This window comes from Toxotes jaculatrix, chromosome 10 (assembly GCF_017976425.1).
Source record: "Toxotes jaculatrix isolate fToxJac2 chromosome 10, fToxJac2.pri, whole genome shotgun sequence".
NCBI classification, from domain to species: domain Eukaryota; kingdom Metazoa; phylum Chordata; class Actinopteri; family Toxotidae; genus Toxotes; species Toxotes jaculatrix.
Window position 1 is genome coordinate 25,595,738 of NC_054403.1, and position 17,647 is coordinate 25,613,384.

The window sequence follows — 17,647 nt, forward strand, 5'->3', positions numbered from 1 at the left end:
TAACTACTGGAAGAATAAACAAAAAAAGTCACATTTAATTAAAATATTATGAACATGAATTCAAAAGAAGGATCAGCTGATTCGGTTGCATTAATAAGTATAAAACATTCAGTGCACAGTTAAAAAGTAGCGTACAAATGTGCATTTGCCTGTTTTACCAGTGTACACAATCTGTACTGACTTTATTTCCTGTATTGCACAAAACACACAACTGTCTGTTTACAAAATTAAGCTTTTAACCAGTAGTTAAAAGCTGTTATTCGTGCTCTTTTCCCACAACACAATGGCAGACACTTAAAAATGACACAGAACAGGATTAGTGGTACAATAGTATAATTACTGTGCTTTGTTTTCTCTGCTCATTTACACATTTGGATTTTAACGAACAGGAAGCATTTGGATTTCAGAAACCTGCAGAAAACCTGATGAACAGGTAAAGTTAATGCCTTTTATTTAGAATATGTTAGTGAACAGTACCGTTTAGAGTGGTTCTAATACAAAAGGATAAAATGCAGATGTGCAAATGACGATGTGACAACACATCAAGTTATTTCTAGCAGCTCCAGAGAAGTGTGACAGAAGAAAATGCTTCTAAAACACCAACAGTATCAGCATCAGGTTTTGTTGTCAGACCCTGGGAAAATATTCTACAGTCCTTGCACAGTGGCAGGAAACAGACCAGAATGCAATGCAGCTGAAAGCCCTGCTGTGCTCTGAGTCATACAACAGTTCATGTTCTTGTTTTTGTCATATTTGATTTTTTTAGTCCTGGGAATTTTAACAAAACACTGAAGCAGAGGTAGAGGTGGTGCGTTTAAGTAACGTGGACACAAACCACACTGTACAGTACCTGTTTTTAAAGGAGGTAAAAGTAAAGGAGATGTGACAGTAAAGACTTTAGCTTTCTCTAAATGGAAACGGAAAGCTCTTTATTTGTGAGACCAGTAGTTTGGTTTCATGTTTAAATTTCCACCAGTGACTTCACTCCAGATTTAAATGTGGGTGAATCACGGGAAGGTGCAGCAACACGCCGTCATTCAGGCTGAAGGGGACGTTGTATCGTGTGATGTTAGTTTTCATTTTCTCTGCTTCTACTGAATCAAAGGTAAGTTTTGTTAAAAATAACCTTGGCCCATGAACAACCGAGAGCACAATAATCATTTAACTCCTGTGATCACTATAATATTATGGAATGTAAAGGTTTTTACCACCATTCACATAATTATTTATGTGTATCTGGAAAACAATATTTACACAAATTTGATCCTTGCAAAGTTTTTTTTTGGCTGTAGAAGTGTGCGATCATTCAGTGTGTTACAGAACTATAGTTTCCATTTTCACTATAGTTCATTTCTGCAGATTAACAATCAATGTACTAATTTTTTTTTTTGATTACCCGTTAGTAGCAGTGTATTAAAATAAAACCTGCATTTGAAGCTCAATGTACAAAAAAGTTTGTATCGTATAATATGGTACAAAAGAATCACTGTGATAAAATAAATGTTTAAAAAAAAAAATCACTCATTAATCTGAGCTTACAAAACCAAAACATATTTTTCCACTGTTTTGTACCAAAGAAAACAAACTGTAGCTGTGATCACACCCATAATTCCCTCTGTTTCTGTGTCCTGTCACGCAGTGGCAGTTCTACATTGAATTACTCCCTGGGGGAGACCCCCTCCAAAACCGTGCAGGAATTATAGGCCTGTATTTATAATATGAATAAAGTGTCAAGGTGACTTTAGAGAGAGAGAGAGACTCGTGACGGCAGTGGTGTCACGGGTCTGTCAACAAGTTCACGTCTCCACGCTTGAAGCGTGGTCGCTGGTCGTTGAACCGTTGATTTGTTTGGTCCTGTAAGTCGCTTCTTCTTCAGCCTCCAGTCGTCTGTACCTCGTGTGGAAGAAGATGACGAAGCAGCAGGCGAAGAAAGTGCAGAGTCCTGCCATCACCAGTGTGGGAACTGAGGGCGAGAACACCACCTGATTAAGGAACAGTTTTTTATTTCTAAACCTCATATGTTTCTTACTTGTGTTAAATTTAACTGAATGCACATGAACATTTTCACAGTTGTTCTGTAAAAGCTGCTACTTCACTACATCTGCTTGCAGTTCCTCTCGTCTTGGAGAGTCAGGTTCGATTCCCACTGAGTTCGCCTTCGTTAGATGCTCGGGTCGGTGTAACATCATGTGACCTACCTCGCCAGCTCAGGACTGCGTCCCCACAGGTGGACAGAGGAGAGGCAGCGAGCCGTTTGGTCAAAGCCTGGAGGAGGATTATGTAGAGAACACTCTGAACCTGTCTGGAAAAGGATCACAAGGAAGCACCCACATGAATTTCAAGTAGAAAGATGCTGCCATCAGACCTTTACCTTCTCAGTTTATATATTAAAATCATATCATACTTCATACTGTGTGTGTGTGTGTTTTGCTCAGAGAGCCGTACCCAGATATGAAGATGAGCCCCGCTGATGTGGCTTCTCCGACTGGATACGAACACTCCACAGAAAGCTCCATGACCACCGGGTAAATGGAGAAACCGAAAAGGCCAAAGAGAGAGCAGACGGCAGCCACGGCGGCTTGCTGCTGCCGCATCAGAGACACCTGAGAGAAGGTGAGCAGACAGAGGGAGAACTCGGAGCTGAAGACAGGGCAGCAACAGGGCGAGGAAAAATATATGTGGAATAAAATGATTTCCCCCCAAAAAACAGAGGTAAGAATCGCAGCTTTCCAACACAGTGACCCCAAACATTCATTTATAAAACTATTCAGGGTGTGACTGATTATTACTACTTATCGTCACTGAACTATGAGATATTACTGTATTGTATATCTGTTACTTTCATTCACTTTTTGTCTTTATTGTGTACATCCGAACACTTAAGAAGCAAATTGTTCCGTAAATGAGGAGATGACTATAAACTCTACCTCGAACGCAGAACCTTGATATTGTGTTGGGATGTTTAAATATGTAGATTATTTTCCTCTGACCTGATAAAGTGTTGTTATTTATAAAGTGCTCCGTCAACTGTAAATGAGTCCAGTGCTTCTGAATGATAACCACATTTAACAGGAAGGAAAAACAGATAATGAACAACAATACAGTTTTATCAACATAAAATATGTGGGCATGGTGTTCAGGGGATAATGTGACTGTACTAAGTCACTTCAAATTAAAACTTTGTGAAAAACAGTTATGATTCCTGACAGGTTCCTGAAGAACTGTTTTCGACCTTTAAACAGTTCCTGTCTTGTGTTCTCACCACTGAGAAGGCGATGCACATCAGAGTTGTGAGGCTCAGGCTGATCTTCGTGGATTCGATGAACTTCTTGGTCTTGTCGACGTAGACTCCCAGAGCGCCGGCGCCCACGATGCCGAACACGATGAAGAGAGCGCCACACAAGCCAGCAAAGTCCTGCAGGAGTGAGATGTTACAAGTTCCTTCAGTATCTCAGTGTTTCTCAAACACAGAGCATCAATTATGTAACAGATCAGTTTTTCTTTCACTTTATTCCATCACTTACTTAAGATATTTTTTTTTGCTCTACATACTTTGTGTTGCTGTGCTCATAAAGTAAATAATCCATTTATTTGTTGATTTGTGGTCTTTCCTTCCATTTTCCCCAACGAACACACAATGATTCACTGTGCAATGAATTTAGACTGTAAACCCAACATTTACCTCGCTGGTTCACATGGAAATCATTATGGCGTACTCACGTTGGTGTATCCCTGCACGCACAGGATCTGCTCCAGCAGCGTGGTGAAGCAGGTGAAAACAGCGATGCCTGAGCCGAAGCAGAGCAGCAGGATGAGGTAGGCTTTGTTCCTCAGTAACTAAAAACGAAACACGGAGAGGACTTGTTAAGAAATATCTGAAAAAATCACTTATCTGTTGAAATCTCAAAAAAAAAAAAGAAAGCACTGGGAAACTAATGAGACTTTAATGAGACTCAAAAAAGAAAAAGTGGAGTATGGAGGATTTGAATCTTTACCAAGCAGGAGGGTCTGACAGGAGTCACACTGTGGGATTAAATCATTATTCCAGTTTATTACAACTTGAGTCTTGTTTTCAACAGTTAAGGGGTAAGAAAGGTGAGCAATCAGACAGGCTGTAAACAGCTCAACCAGCTTATCTCACTAATCTCACAAAGCCTAAAATAATGATAATAATTATTCTTTGTCTTTGTAGAGAAAATTATGTGCACACAACTGAAGGAACCAGCTGGGACGATCATTTTTGTTTGTTCAGACCTCTGATTCTGATCAATGTTCAAAAACATGAAGCACAAACTGTGACTGGAAATATGAAGCCTGCTGCAGTCTGCATTACAGGCTGTGGAAACACAATTACAGCAGGCAGCAATAAGTATCAGCGGTGCATTCAGGTGGAAATGTCATGGATCCGGTGAGAACATCCTCAGTGAAGGTAGAAATGTCATCACTTCAGAAACACTCATCATGACCCCGGTTAGAAATGTCAGTCGCTGCAGGTAGAAACCACATGACTGCAGGTTCACAAGCTGCTGCAGCAGAGAGGTGCGTGCAGCAGGTGGAAGCGGCATTACGACAGGCGGAAACGCCACTGTCAAAATATCATTTCTGCTGGTAGGACTCCATTTTAGTTTGGAAAATTACTTAAAACAATTAATCGATTATCATGGTGAGACCCTCAAGATTAATTTTATGAACTTTATGTTGTTGCGCTTTTGTCTTTTCTGGTTTTGCGTGTCCTGTTACCAGTTTGATCCCCTGTACGAACGGCTCGGAGCTGGAGGACTCGGCACTGGCTGACGGCGGCGTCGGGGGGGCTGTGCTCCGTATCCCCACCGTTGCTAGGAAACAGATGATGCATGACGGGACTGCATAGGCAAGCAGCTAGAGGAGGACAGAAACGCACATAATGCGATGATAAATGGATGTTAGCACCTTCAATCAAAGACAATTTATCATCATTAGCAGGTGAAGTGGTCGGAGCCCCAAACACACAGAGACGGGCTGCTGCAGTGTTCTGTGTCAGAAGCTGTAACGGCCACAGGGAATCCAGTGAATCTAGGCCAGCTGATGGTTTTTTTTAGACTTTGTTTTAGTCATTTTTTTACTGGACAGTTCACATTAGACACTGGGGAGAGGGGAGGCTGACATGCCACAGGGGCCCCCAGCCAGATTCAATCCAGGGACATCGCTGACATGTGCCATAAAGCACTCAGCATGCAGGGCATCTGATTTTAATAATGTGGAGCACTTTATGAAGACTGAAGGCTTCTTCGTAGTTCAACTCACCAGGGTTGGGATTTGTTCCGATGTTTGAGCCATCTTAGGAGAGATGATGTTGGCGAGGAGGACGCCCAGAGGATTGGCTGAGATGGGAAAAGACAAGTGTGACTGAAGGTCAGTGTGGTTTCTGTCCTATATTAAGAAACAATTCAGTTTTATTCCACTTTCTGTTCCACGTTTCGGTCATCTCAGTTCTTATTGGTGACAACATGAAACAAAAGAAAACTCTTTTTTTAAGTTTAAAAATGTTGCCTTTGTTTTTATATAGAGCTTATTGTTTGTTCCTGTACACAATAAAACCAAGATTTAAATGTTTTTTATTTTATTCATCTGTGGAAACATCTTTCATTTTGCTGAGCTCGTGAGAGTTTGCTGACATGTCAAAAATAAGCATGTGCTGAAACTGACACTGTTCCTACTTCAGCTGTTACACAGTGTACAAGAACTAGACAAATCACAAAGAACACAAGCACTGACACAAAATATAATGATAATTTTAAAAAGCATCATAATAATAATGACAGAATAAAGTTCTTTCACAAAGAAATACACAATCAAACTCCTAACATTTATTATCAACTTATAAAGTTGATGTGTTGCTCTCTTTTTTAGACCACATGTGACAAACACCTAGCAGAAAATCTTTGGCTGGCTGAATGCAATGGTGAATGAATGCAATGGTAACTGCTGTAGAAAAGCTGTAGAATCTGCAGTGATAAAGTCACACCCAAGAAAAACAGTGAATCACTCACACATAGAGGCGATCATGTTCGCTGTGGCTCGCTGATGGTCCGGGAACCAGAGGGCCGCCAGCTTGGTGGGGGTGAAAATGATGAGGGGCTGAGCCAGGGCGCCAAAGGTCTGACCCAACATCACTATTATGTAGACGACTTTAGAATCCACGACTTCTGTCGTGGCCAGGAAGCGCAGGAGGCCTCCACACATGTTCAGCCAGGAGCCCAGGATCAGCTGAAAGGTCAGGATGTCAGTGACAGGTCAAAGCACTGTAACAGACTGTAACAGAGCCAATAAACTGAATTTCAGTGTGTGATTCTACGTCAGATTACACTTCCTCCTTAAACCAATAACAAGAGGAGAATAACAACCACTTTAATAAGATATACTGTTGAATATATTATGTAAAAAAATATGCTGCTCATAATAGATCAAAAAATCTTCTACTGAGCCAGTAAACTGAATTTCAGTAACTGATCCCTGATTTCATTACGTCCATAATAAGACCTCCTGTTCAGTTTCCCCTCTTGACATAAACGTTCTTTGTTTTCTCTCAGCAGTCATCAGAAGACTTCCAGTCCAAACACACAGTACATCTTTATACTGTCAGCAAAAAAGTTTGTGTCCTTCAAATGGAAATTATACAACAATATTTTATTAGTTCAGGGTGCAGTTTGTACCGTGATCCGTAGCCCGAGGGTGTCCAGCATCCACGTGGTCCCAAAGCTGAGAGGTATCGCCACCACCATGTAGACCAGTGACAACCAGTTGATTTTGTCCAGGGTGACCTGCAAGTACTGGGCAGACTGGTCTGCTACTGGTGCAAAGGTCAGCCATATCTGGGAAGATGATTTGAAGAGTTTTATTCCAAAATGAGATGATACTTAATTATGAAAACAGACAGGATAAAAGAATGAACACCCTTTTTTTTTTAAAGGTTTGACTTGACCCCAGCCAGTGTTTCTAAATGTCAACAGTCAGTAGGAAAAAAAAGGTAATTTATTTTAGCAACACTGAAACTTCACTATTTGCATTTCGGTCTGTCAGTTGATTTCTGCCACAGATATTTATTAAATAGATTAAATTAAATTATCACAGTGTCTCTCAGCTGCAAGTCCATGAAAGTGTATGATACACATACCGCTTCAAAACTGTTGATTAAATTATGTTAAAAGTATGATGCAAATAATGGATGAAGATCCTCGCAGTCTTTTATGAGATTCCTCAAACTGAGCAGGTTAATACACTTTGATTTTACAGTGTAAAGTCTGACGAGTCAGTCTCTGGATGAACTGTCAAAACATACCAACTTCACTCAAGGGTATTTTCTTAGTGATCAGCCAACACAGAAAACACAGACACAGACTCCACTGTGGATTTTAGTATCTGATTTCCTCAATTGTCTTGTTGTCATGAGACCTGAGCATGTTGTTTTAAAAAAGAGGAACTGACGAGACTTGTTCAGCTCACATGAGAAAGAAATGGATTGATGTCAGCTCGTTCCTTCTACTAAACACTACATTTGTTTGACAGCAGTTGGCTGTAGCTGTTTAGTTGAGTACGATACTGTGGCACAGAAATGCCACAACAAGAGGGTTTTTTTGTGCCCAATCAGAAACTTGTGCAAAACACGCTCGGTAAAATAATACGTTATTTTATTTTTTCTCCACAACCATCTGGTGGCCCCCAGAAATTCATGAGCCCCTTGTGGGTCTGGATCCCCAGGTTGTCGTGGCCCCTCCTCAGTCCAGATGTGTTGCAGGTGCCAATCACAGAAGACAGGAGCTTTTAATTGTTTGTCTCTTTTTTTTGCACGGGGGGGGTAACTCCAAAGGTGTGGTTCTCTCTGTTCTGTCCTCACAGACCCAGACCCCGCACCTAATCCCACTCCCGCCACCCTACAAGAAAAAAAACACTAAGCACTCTCTCACTACAGAGCTTATAACAATCTTAAAGTTTACATCTGATCATGTTAACATGAGTTATTCAATAACCAGGTTACTGCAGTTTGTGCAGTAGTGCTTTCAGGGATTTCCTGAACCAATATCCTGATTACAAATAACAGAACCATAAATCTCCTGACATGGTCAAGAAGACTGAATCTGACTGGTGCTAACAGAACAGGAAGAAAGCTGCAGGGCTGATTTGTAAACATACAGAATCTGATGTGTTTAACTAAACTGAGACCACAAAGGCAGCATGAGTACAATTCTCTGTGAAGAAGAAAAACCTAATTTATGCCAAGCTGACGCAAGCTGGCCAGCTGATCTGGACACACAATGCCAGTCCTGTCCCCTATGAGGACAAATGATTCCCACACACTCGTCCTCCTGATATTTTAAAGAACTGTCCCGTCATGTCCAGAGACGCTTCAGACTAAACTCTGATGTGTTGTGATTTTCATTACAACACCACCATGCATCTAGTTTCCCCTACTAGGGTTTCATATAGTGTTGAATCTACAAGGATTCATGCACATGCAGACACCTGTTAACAATTCACTTAAAATTTGTGAAACATGTCATTTTCATTTTGCCATGAGATAAAATGCAGACAGTAATACTTTCTCCAATAGTGGAGCTTCTTTGAAAATATCAAATTATAGACGTCTCCCTTTAATGCTTAACTCCAGAACCTATAAAATGATTTTCTTAGTTTACAAGACTAACGATCTACAACCCATCGCACCCTGAATCCTCAGTCAGGCTCCTAATGTCACAGACTGATGTCTAGCTGGCTCCTCAGCTGTTGTTTGCCACATCATGAATGACCCTCCGACATCTTTTGTGAGTGGGAACACCAGTCCCATGGAAACAATGGCTCCTACAGAGAGGACGAGTCCCGCGGGAGCTGGGAATAGGTGAGGGAGGGGCTCAGTTTGGATGACTGGGACAGGCACACTCTGCTTTCCAATGACAGCGTCCCCGGGGAATAGATATCGAGTTCCACCAAGGGCAACACATGTCACCTACCTGCTGTGCTCACGACTACATCTGCTATTTAACGCTAGAAAAACATCAGAGGCAGCAAACTGTTCAGTAAAGGAAGGTACTGAAGCTGCAGTGAGCATTTACTCCTGTGTTGTGTGAGTTTTGAGATTAAGACATAAGAAGAGTTCATGGATTCAGATTTGTACGTTTTTATGTCATGTTTCTGCAGGACACAGGAGGCTGAGCTGGGCTTCATGTCAGGTGTGACCTGATTATTTGAATATTAATGACTGAGTGCACTAAAACAACATTTTCTACTGAATAAAGATATCATGTGCAACCTCTCCACAATCCTACGATAGTTTATCTTTATTTATTCAAATTCTATCCATTCAAATGATATGGAAACCAGTACAGATGTGAAACGAAGTAGAAGAGTTGTGTTTTGTTACTGAGAGAAATGGACTTCCATACAGTTCTTTAATAAGAAGAGAATGACGCTTTGAAAAGCCTCTTGTCTTTCAGGGTCTTTTCTACACTAAAAACTATTATTTACAAACAAAACAAAAAGGAAACAGGAGATTGGTTTGGTTATTTATTTAATGAAACCTACTTCATTTTAACTTCAGAAAAATCTGAGCAACACAATGTGCATGTAACTGAACTTTGTTTTGTTTTGCGTGTTTGTTTGTAACCATAGGGAACCATACGTGAAGTTACACACTTTACTCACCGTTGCGTTGGAGCAGTTCAGCAAACACAGCACCAGCAGAACAAACCACCTCCTCTTGTAAACTTTAAAAAACAAAAGTCTCCTCAGCTCCGGGTTTGCTCCTCTCTGACCGTCAGAGGAGGCTTCGCCGCTGTTCTCCATCAGTATTTCACAAGTTCACCGGTTAAACTCAGTTACCGTCAGCTGACTCAACGCTGTACAAACAGCCGAGGCATTGTTAACTTTATGTTGTCTGTAAAACACTGCCAAACCGGTGCATGTCCTTTAAAATTCCAGCTGTGCGTCCATTGTTATCCTCTGGTGGATAATAAAAACATGTTTTTGTCGTATATAGACGCCAGGAAAGAAGCTAAAGGCTGGAAAAAGTCGTCAAACATCGCTTCGTGATTCAGGTACACCTCCAGGGAGTGTCATTGTACTGCACCAAAGATCTTCTATAAAGACGAGGAACCACTCCGTCGTTAAAACAGTCTAAACAATCACTTGACATACAATTCAAAATATTTTAAAAATATTTTGCATTAATTAAGGCTCCTGCAAATAATGCCTGACAATATAACCTTCAAAGAAACATGAACAGTTCCCCCTGCATGCATCACTTCATACCTGTTGAGTGGGTCCAACATCACATCAATTTTAAGTTTAAACATTTGATGTTTTTTCCACTAATGGCTGTTTTAATGTCTGTTAAATATCAGTACGGTACATAGGTCCAGCTTGTAACTGACTGACTTTAAACTGACTTTGACTTTGGATTTCGTAGAAGAGGACAGTTATTCTACATGCATGCTTTTGTATGGTGTTTATGAGGCCCGTTTCACAGAGGACATTTTGGACGGTCACAGTAAAAAAAAAAAAAAAAAAAAAAAAAAAAAACTTAATTAAATTAATGATGGCTGAATTCCATTTATCTGCTCCAGTTACACGGTCCATATACTGTGCGTGGTGGCTCACCATCAGAGCCACGTCTTACTGGGACTCTTGATGAACAGTAACGAGCCAATATTAAACAGAAAGGTTAATGTGATTAGTAACACCTGTGTTTGTTTTCATGTGAAAATGTCCTTTGCATTATTCAGTAGTTTGATCAGAGTGATGCCCCCCCCCCCCAAACTGGTGATTTTTCTTTCTTGCAACTGGCAAGTGGAGCAGAGTGAGAGTGAGACGTCTTCACTATTTCAACTTCTCTGGTTGACAATACACTCCTCCCTCTCCTTAACCCTTTGTGTGTCTCTATATTTCTGTTTAGATTTGCTCTGCCAGAAGCTCCTGTGAAAAGAAAGTCTTAAGTCGCAAGAGAAAAAGTCACAACAGGACAAGACTCCACTTTACCTGCATCCGCCTTCATGTCTTTCATCTTCAGTTGTTCTGTTTTCTGGGCTTGTATATTTTCAGTTTTTGTGTTAAAGGCATCAAAATCCAAAGAAGGAAATAATTGTGTTTATATTCCTACAGTTAAAAAATCAGATCCCTCCAGAAACCTTCCTTTAAGTGTTGGTATGGACTCTCAGCTCCAGAGGTCTCCCAGCCCAGTTAGGCCTGATTAGCAGAGGCAAAGGATACACACTGTCCAACAAAGGAAAGGTGTTATGGAAATGTATGATAATTAGCTGATAAAAAGAGAGAGAGAGAGAGACGTGGACTTTCATAACACCCACACAACATGAAAAAGTTAAAATCCTCCAATTCATAACATAATGGATTCAGCATGAATACAAAGCAATGCTGGTATTTCAGCTGATTCTTCCTGATGTACTGCGCACAGCATCTATACAGTATAAATGATGAACAAAAGCACATTCATTTTTATGTTGCCTGTGCTATAAGAGTTTGAAAAAGGAACAAGGAATACGAAAACAGTTAATTCATGATGTTTGTCATGTATTTGACAAACATACAGGCAACTGACATCTACAGATAATTATCACTCCAAAGAGTTTCTACATCATTCTTAAAACCATTTAAGATTTGATCCTTGTTAGCATATGTAATACTGTCAGCATAACAGAGTGAAATATTTTGCTTGAATAGAGGCATTTCATAACTCAAATTACCTCATCCAACTGGCTTTTGGAAATGACTCAGACTTGCTTAAATTAATCTTGATCACAGGAAGGTTTTAATTGAAATATTGCTCATCCTGCTGAAGAGATGAAAGGATGCTGGTGGAGGGATACATCTACCCCTGAACAGGGCTCAGTTTTGGACCTAGCTTCAACCCCTGCAGAGGAATGTGGCTGCAGCATGGGGCTGAATCATAAGTGGGACCGTCAGAGACTTCAAACATCTGAGGGTCAGCAGATGTTGGACTGTGGTTGTGCTAAGAACAGATTTTGGAAACCCATTTCAAAATCATTATTTCCAGTTAAGAGCGTGCGTTGTGCTGTATTTCATGACAATAGTTCAACCATACGTTCTTCAGGGTTCTCACCGCAGCCCCTGGGCAGAAACCAAAGTCCCCGCCCCCATACTCCTCACCCTCACGAGAACCACACAAAAACCTTCACCCAACCCAAACCACCTTAATCTTAACCCAACCATAACTATTTTTAACTTTACACCTAAAATTGACCATCACAAGGCTTATACTTAAACATAATCAAGTTTTAATCTTGTTCCAATTATAGATCTTCTGGTCATAAACTTGGTGGGATCCATTGTTTTGGATCAACCACAGAAAGAAGCAGCACTGCTGGTGTTTACAGCTCCCTTCATCTGTGAGATTTAAAATGCTTTAAAGCATAAATGGGAAATTTTGAATGTGCTTGCTGCTTGGTGCGTATCCAGGATAATGAGCTGACAGCAAAATAAAAATAAGAATTCTCAAGACAGTGCAGGAGCCATGCAAGCAACACAAAACAACACAACACAGCCAAGCAAAACCGATTATAACCTGGAAAAGATGTAAGACATGAATAAAACATGATAATCATCATGTTGATCCAGATAAAATGTTAAAAGATGAAGTTACGAGTCAGTGAAATGGTTAATATCATAAAACTGATACCTGAGCCAAAGTGTTGAATTAAGTACCATTAAATACGCCAGACATATCAAAGCCATGCAAAGAGCTGAGCAGCAGGTAACAGCAAGTTTAATCAGTAATTACAGCAATGATGTAATAATAACAACAACAACAACAATAATAAAATTAACAATAATAAAATTAACAGCGTATTATTTAGATTAAAAATGTTCACGTGACTTTGTGTCCCACACACAGAGGAAACAACAGCCATCGATTCATGCCTTTGATTTCCTTCTGATTAATAATGAATGACACACTCTGTGGATCAATCTTCAAAAATTAGTTGCACTCATTCACCCCACCCTCTTCTTCCCCTCCCACCTCCTCCTCCTCCCCCTCCACCTCCGGTCATCCTCTGCGCATGCGCCGCGCTGCTCCAGGAGTGCTGTTTCGGCCTGTTCCGCGGCCGCTCGGTCATTTTCGCCTCTTTGTTTTACTGATAGTGGATTTAACTCGGATTCAACCCAATATCCAGCGGACCGTGCTGCTCCCGAACAGGTTAGTTCGCCTAAGTAGACTTGTTCACTGCATGTCTCCGTCCTCGGTGGCTCCGTGGCCGGTTTACGGTCCCGGTTTGTGCCCCCTCCTCCTCATTTTTCCGCTTGGTGCTACGGGGCATGCTATACGTGTTGTTTTATGTGTCTATGAGCTGGTGTATGGCGGCGCCGGGGCCCTGCAGTTGCACACCGGCGGGGATGGGGTTTTTTTTAAGGAGGAAAGTGGATTGTAAAGGCTGGTTTGAAGCTAGCCGGGATGCACACGGTTAGCCGTACCGGAGAGGGGGCTCTGGCAGCCGCGTCCCTGCCTGTCTCGTCATGTTTAAATGCTGTTGTTCCTGTGAAGCCAGCACCAGTTCTCCTTTCCCATTGAGCTGGAATGTTCTTGGGGAGAAAAAAAAAAAGCTCATGGTCCACCATTAGGCTGACCTCTTCCTCCTGCCGTGCAAAGTTCAATGTGTGTGTGTGTGTGAGAGAGAGAGAAAGAGACTGTGTGTGTAGGTGTGTATGTGTGTGTGTGTGTGGAGGATCTACATGAGGTTTAGGTTAAAGACACAAAGTTGGTGCATTTTCTTTTTCTTCTGGGTGGATGTCGTCCCTCGCCAGACTGCTGCTGCTGCTGCTGCAGCAAGCCCTGTGTGACATTGTTGAGGGGGGGCAGGCGTGCAGAGAGCAGCCAACAAGTATTTGCAGTTATTCTGAGGGGACATGCAGCCAGAATATTAGAGTAATACGTTTGTGAGTGATGGGCAACGCAGGATGAAATTAGGCTTTAGATTTTTGGAGGTTTCCTCAACTTTTTGTTTTCCCACCGTGGACTTTGCAACCCAGGGAGCATGGTGTGGGGTGTGGGTGGTTTTGTAGGTCAAAAGATGAAGGTTTTAACTGAATTTGGTGGAAAAGTGAAAGTGTTTATTTCTTCATTGTAAAAGGTGTCACCTTAAGAGTTACACTGCAAACACCTCCCGTCTCACCGAGTCACTTTTGGATATAATTGGCTCCTCAAACCCAGAGCCAGTCCAAAAAAAAAAAAACTCCTTTGCTTATTCTTATTTCACTCAAAAGGCTGTTTTCACATTCAGCTGCTGAAGGGGTGAAGTTTCTCTGAGCTCAGCTTGTGAACACACCAGCATTATTTCATGACATGTTTGGAAAACAGTCCTGGTCCAACATGCAGCTCACACAAGTGTGATATGATGTGTGAAACCTCCAGCGCACAGACTGAAGTGGACTGAAGCAGGTGACAAATATATGCACTAAACAAGGGAAAAGGAGTAGATGTAATTTTTAACAGTGCCACCGAACTTTTTTTTTTTTTTGTAGGACAACCAAATCTGACATAAATTATTATTATACCAAGTATTTTCGTTGTTTTTGTGGATCTTTAAAGTTTCTCAAAACAAGTGGGGGAAAAAAAGCATTAATTTTTCCCCAGTTTCCTCAAATTCTTGAAACATGATGGTTCCCTGAGGCTGTTTGTTATAGTTTGTCAGGACTTGATAAGATGGAGAGTTTTGCATAGACATGCTGTTGAAACAACATTTCCATGTAACCCAGATCTTTGACTTTTCAGCAGATGTAGCTCAGTTACACGTCTAGACGTCTTTTGATCTGCAGATCACCAAACCCGTGTTTGTGTACACACCAAGCCACATGCCTTTAGACTGAGCAGACTTTTGGTGCAGAGGAACTAAAGAGTATCGATGGTTTTGGTGCCGGGGCAGTTACTGTATAGTGACATGAAAGCTGCCCCAGACTTCATCATCTGTGTGTGTTGGCAGGTTCAAACAGCAGCGAAGTTAACTGGAAATTTGAACCTCCATAACCTGACTAACAGGGTGGATGTTAAAGCACTTGACCCACATGTGGCCTGCTAATGAATTAATTTGTGATTTCTGAAAATACTCACACGGTGCGAGTGTTTTCTCTGCCTCTGCGCGCTTCAATAGCCTCAAATCCTGTAACATGCTGCTGCTAAACTGCACCCAGCGTGTCCTCGTGTTTTAACAGCCGAGCCGCTCTCTGATGCTTTATGCCATCAGAGAGGAAGGAGATCTGACATTCATTTCATGAATGGGGATTTTTCTTTCTCTTTTAACCTTTTGATTTTAACGTTTGATTTTTTTTCTGACTGAATCAGTTTTACACCAGAATCTAAAATCTATGGAGGCTCAGTCAGAAGTGAAGGGACACTCTTATCTACCACAGCTGCTGTTTCAGAAGAAGGTGGTAAAACAGTGTTTTTATGAATAGATGTCGTCTTCTGTAGCAGTGAACCTCACCTCACCTTTCTTGGCTCCACTGAAGGACCCCGCTGGCCTGAATGATGGTTCTTGGCCAGCTGAATGTTGCTTGGCCTGCACTTACAGATCCCATATGATATGGCCGTTGCATAAGACTGCACATGCTTTCCGAGCATCGGCTTTCATGTCAGGTTTCTGCATGCTTTGCGGGGCAACACCAAATTACTGCAGCTTTTCTGGATAGCTGACCCCTGACCTCAAACTGAATAACATCTAACGAGCTTTTTTAATGTTACAGAAAGACTTCTAGAGTCTTCTAATGACTACAAATGATCAAACGGACATTCATTTTGACCCATTACCCCAATACACGCAGCCTTGCCCGGCTTAAACAATGTTAATGGTCCCACGGGGCAGCCTGATAAAACTGTCGGCCCTACAGGACAGGCGAGCAGGATATGGCCTCTTAAGGACCAGGACTGCTTCATAATGAAAAAACTCAATGGTAACTTAAGTGCCAGAAGATGCATTTGTCTTTTGCTCAGACAGGAAATTATCTCAGGCAGCTTCCTAAATGAGCTGCTGAGAATCCCTCGCCTGAAAGAAACCAAGCTGGAGCTCGGAGAAGTCGTTCACATCCTCAGCGCTGGTTTCACTTTCTCCTCCTCAGCACAGTTTCTTTGAATTTTTAAGATAAGAACAGAAGGATGGGACTACATTTGCTGCAGTGTTCAGCAACATTGTGAAGCCGTGGTGATATCGGGCAGGACAGTACAGTACGATTTCTATCGTGTCAGGTTCAGGTAGAATTCAGTGATGGGTAAAAAGTTATGGAGCCCTCAGCTTTACGACCGCTGCTGTGTCACAGTGGTCTCATTGAGACGGAACGAGGGGCTTCCTGTTTTCACGCAGCCCAGTTGTCAGACTGAATGTGGCCTAAAGGCCTGATCACACCAGCAACAGCGGCATTTTGTGGCAAGTCACTTCATTTCAACTGAAATGCCATGAAAAGCAGATTTACTTGCAAGTAAATTCAAGTTCCAGCCTCCTCATGGCTCCACAGAGTTCTGATGTTTTCCTTCTCTTTGGTGGACATTAAAGACAGTGGTGTCACGAACATAATGATTTAGTCTGATTTACATTTTGCTGTACTGGTACACCAGCTTTTCTCACTCAGCCAAGCAGGAAAACTTTTTTTTCTTTTCAGTATTTCCAAATTTTTGTCAGAATTCTTCAGTGAAACAGAATTCAGATAATGGGACATTTTTTTTCTCTTGCAGTTTTCTAAAGCAGTAAATAACATAAAGAGACATAATTTACAGGATGGGACAACAAAATGGTTTTTGACATTGGGTTGAAAAATTCTCCTTTGTGGCCTGAATTCACTAAAGCAGCGGTAGGACCAGAGGACAAATGAACACACAGGAAATCAGTGTGAGTATCCCTCTCTCGGGTGGGGGCTACGCTGGCGGCTCAGGCTCCCCTGACACGATTCACAGCCTCGCTCGTGCTTCCACCGATCGTATCTGTTTTGTGTCAACATCTTGGAAACCGGGTTGTCAACAGGTTGTGTGAATTTAAATCGGTCGGACCGGCCGTTGTGTCTGCCACCGACGGACGCTGATCTAGATTCAGGTGGAGAAAACAGCAGAACCCGGGGGGCAGCGAGCCTGTGTTTCAAATGGCCGACTTTCTCTTTTGTCTCATGCTAGATGTCGTGTCTGCTTCACTCTTTATGGTTTGTGCAGACAGGGAGAACCCGGTTTTGCATTAAACCCATTTGACACAATGACACACATTAGTTGGTGTTTAGCCTATTTTTTTTTTTAAGTCGCTCCCAGTGATATATTCTGAGCTTGTTTGTTGTGTAGTGTAGTGGCAGGCTAATAAATGAACTGTGCAGCTTCCAGACTCACTTATTAGTTCAGGCAATTTAATGAAGACAGGAAGCCAGTCTACATAAAGTGCACGGATGCTGAAAGCTGCTCTGGAGGGGTTTCTCTTTTGGGGCTTCAGGTGACGTAACCTTCCTCCTGCCGTCGTATCTGAGGTGTTCAGTTGCTGCTGACTGGTTTTCTAAATTTGTCGCTCGGTTTTCTCAACAGTGCAAGTTATAAATGTTGACTTTGCGTCCTGGTTTTGGCGGGTAGCAGATCACTTTCAGCACTGTCGCATGTGGAGCTGAAACAAGCAGGTGATTAATT

At 41.7% G+C, this 17,647-nt stretch overlaps 2 protein-coding genes across 2 annotated transcripts in view; one reads left to right on the forward strand and one right to left on the reverse strand.

The window, feature by feature from the left end:
- Positions 1-4: 4 nt before the first annotated feature.
- On the reverse strand, positions 5-10,072 carry slc49a3 (solute carrier family 49 member 3). The gene is made up of 10 exons (XM_041048168.1): positions 9,676-10,072; positions 6,693-6,851; positions 6,030-6,246; positions 5,284-5,360; positions 4,741-4,878; positions 3,721-3,837; positions 3,263-3,415; positions 2,446-2,603; positions 2,199-2,302; positions 5-1,963 (listed from the first exon to the last, which is right to left on the reverse strand). The coding sequence occupies exons 1-10, from the start codon at positions 9,814-9,816 to the stop codon at positions 1,797-1,799; spliced, it is 1,431 nt and encodes a 476-aa protein (XP_040904102.1). The 5' UTR covers positions 9,817-10,072; the 3' UTR covers positions 5-1,796.
- A 3,022-nt stretch (positions 10,073-13,094) lies between these two features.
- The window catches only part of LOC121188631 (polycomb group RING finger protein 3), a 44,603-nt gene continuing 40,050 nt past the window's right edge, over positions 13,095-17,647 (forward strand). The window contains exon 1 of the mRNA XM_041048457.1: positions 13,095-13,201. The gene's annotated coding sequence lies outside the window, so the exon portion shown is untranslated. The remainder of the gene's footprint in view (positions 13,202-17,647) is intronic.

Excerpts from the sequence above, each read along its gene's own strand:
- slc49a3 (XM_041048168.1), bottom strand. The coding sequence starts at position 9,816 with ATGGAGAACAGCGGCGAAGCCTCCTCTGACGGTCAGAGAGGAGCAAAC. Across the intron at positions 3,838-4,740 it reads TCGTACAGGGGATCAAACTG|TTACTGAGGAACAAAGCCTA; the intron begins GTAACAGGACAC and ends TTTCGTTTTTAG. Across the intron at positions 1,964-2,198 it reads CGCAGTCCTGAGCTGGCGAG|TTCCCACACTGGTGATGGCA; the intron begins GTAGGTCACATG and ends TCTCGCCCTCAG.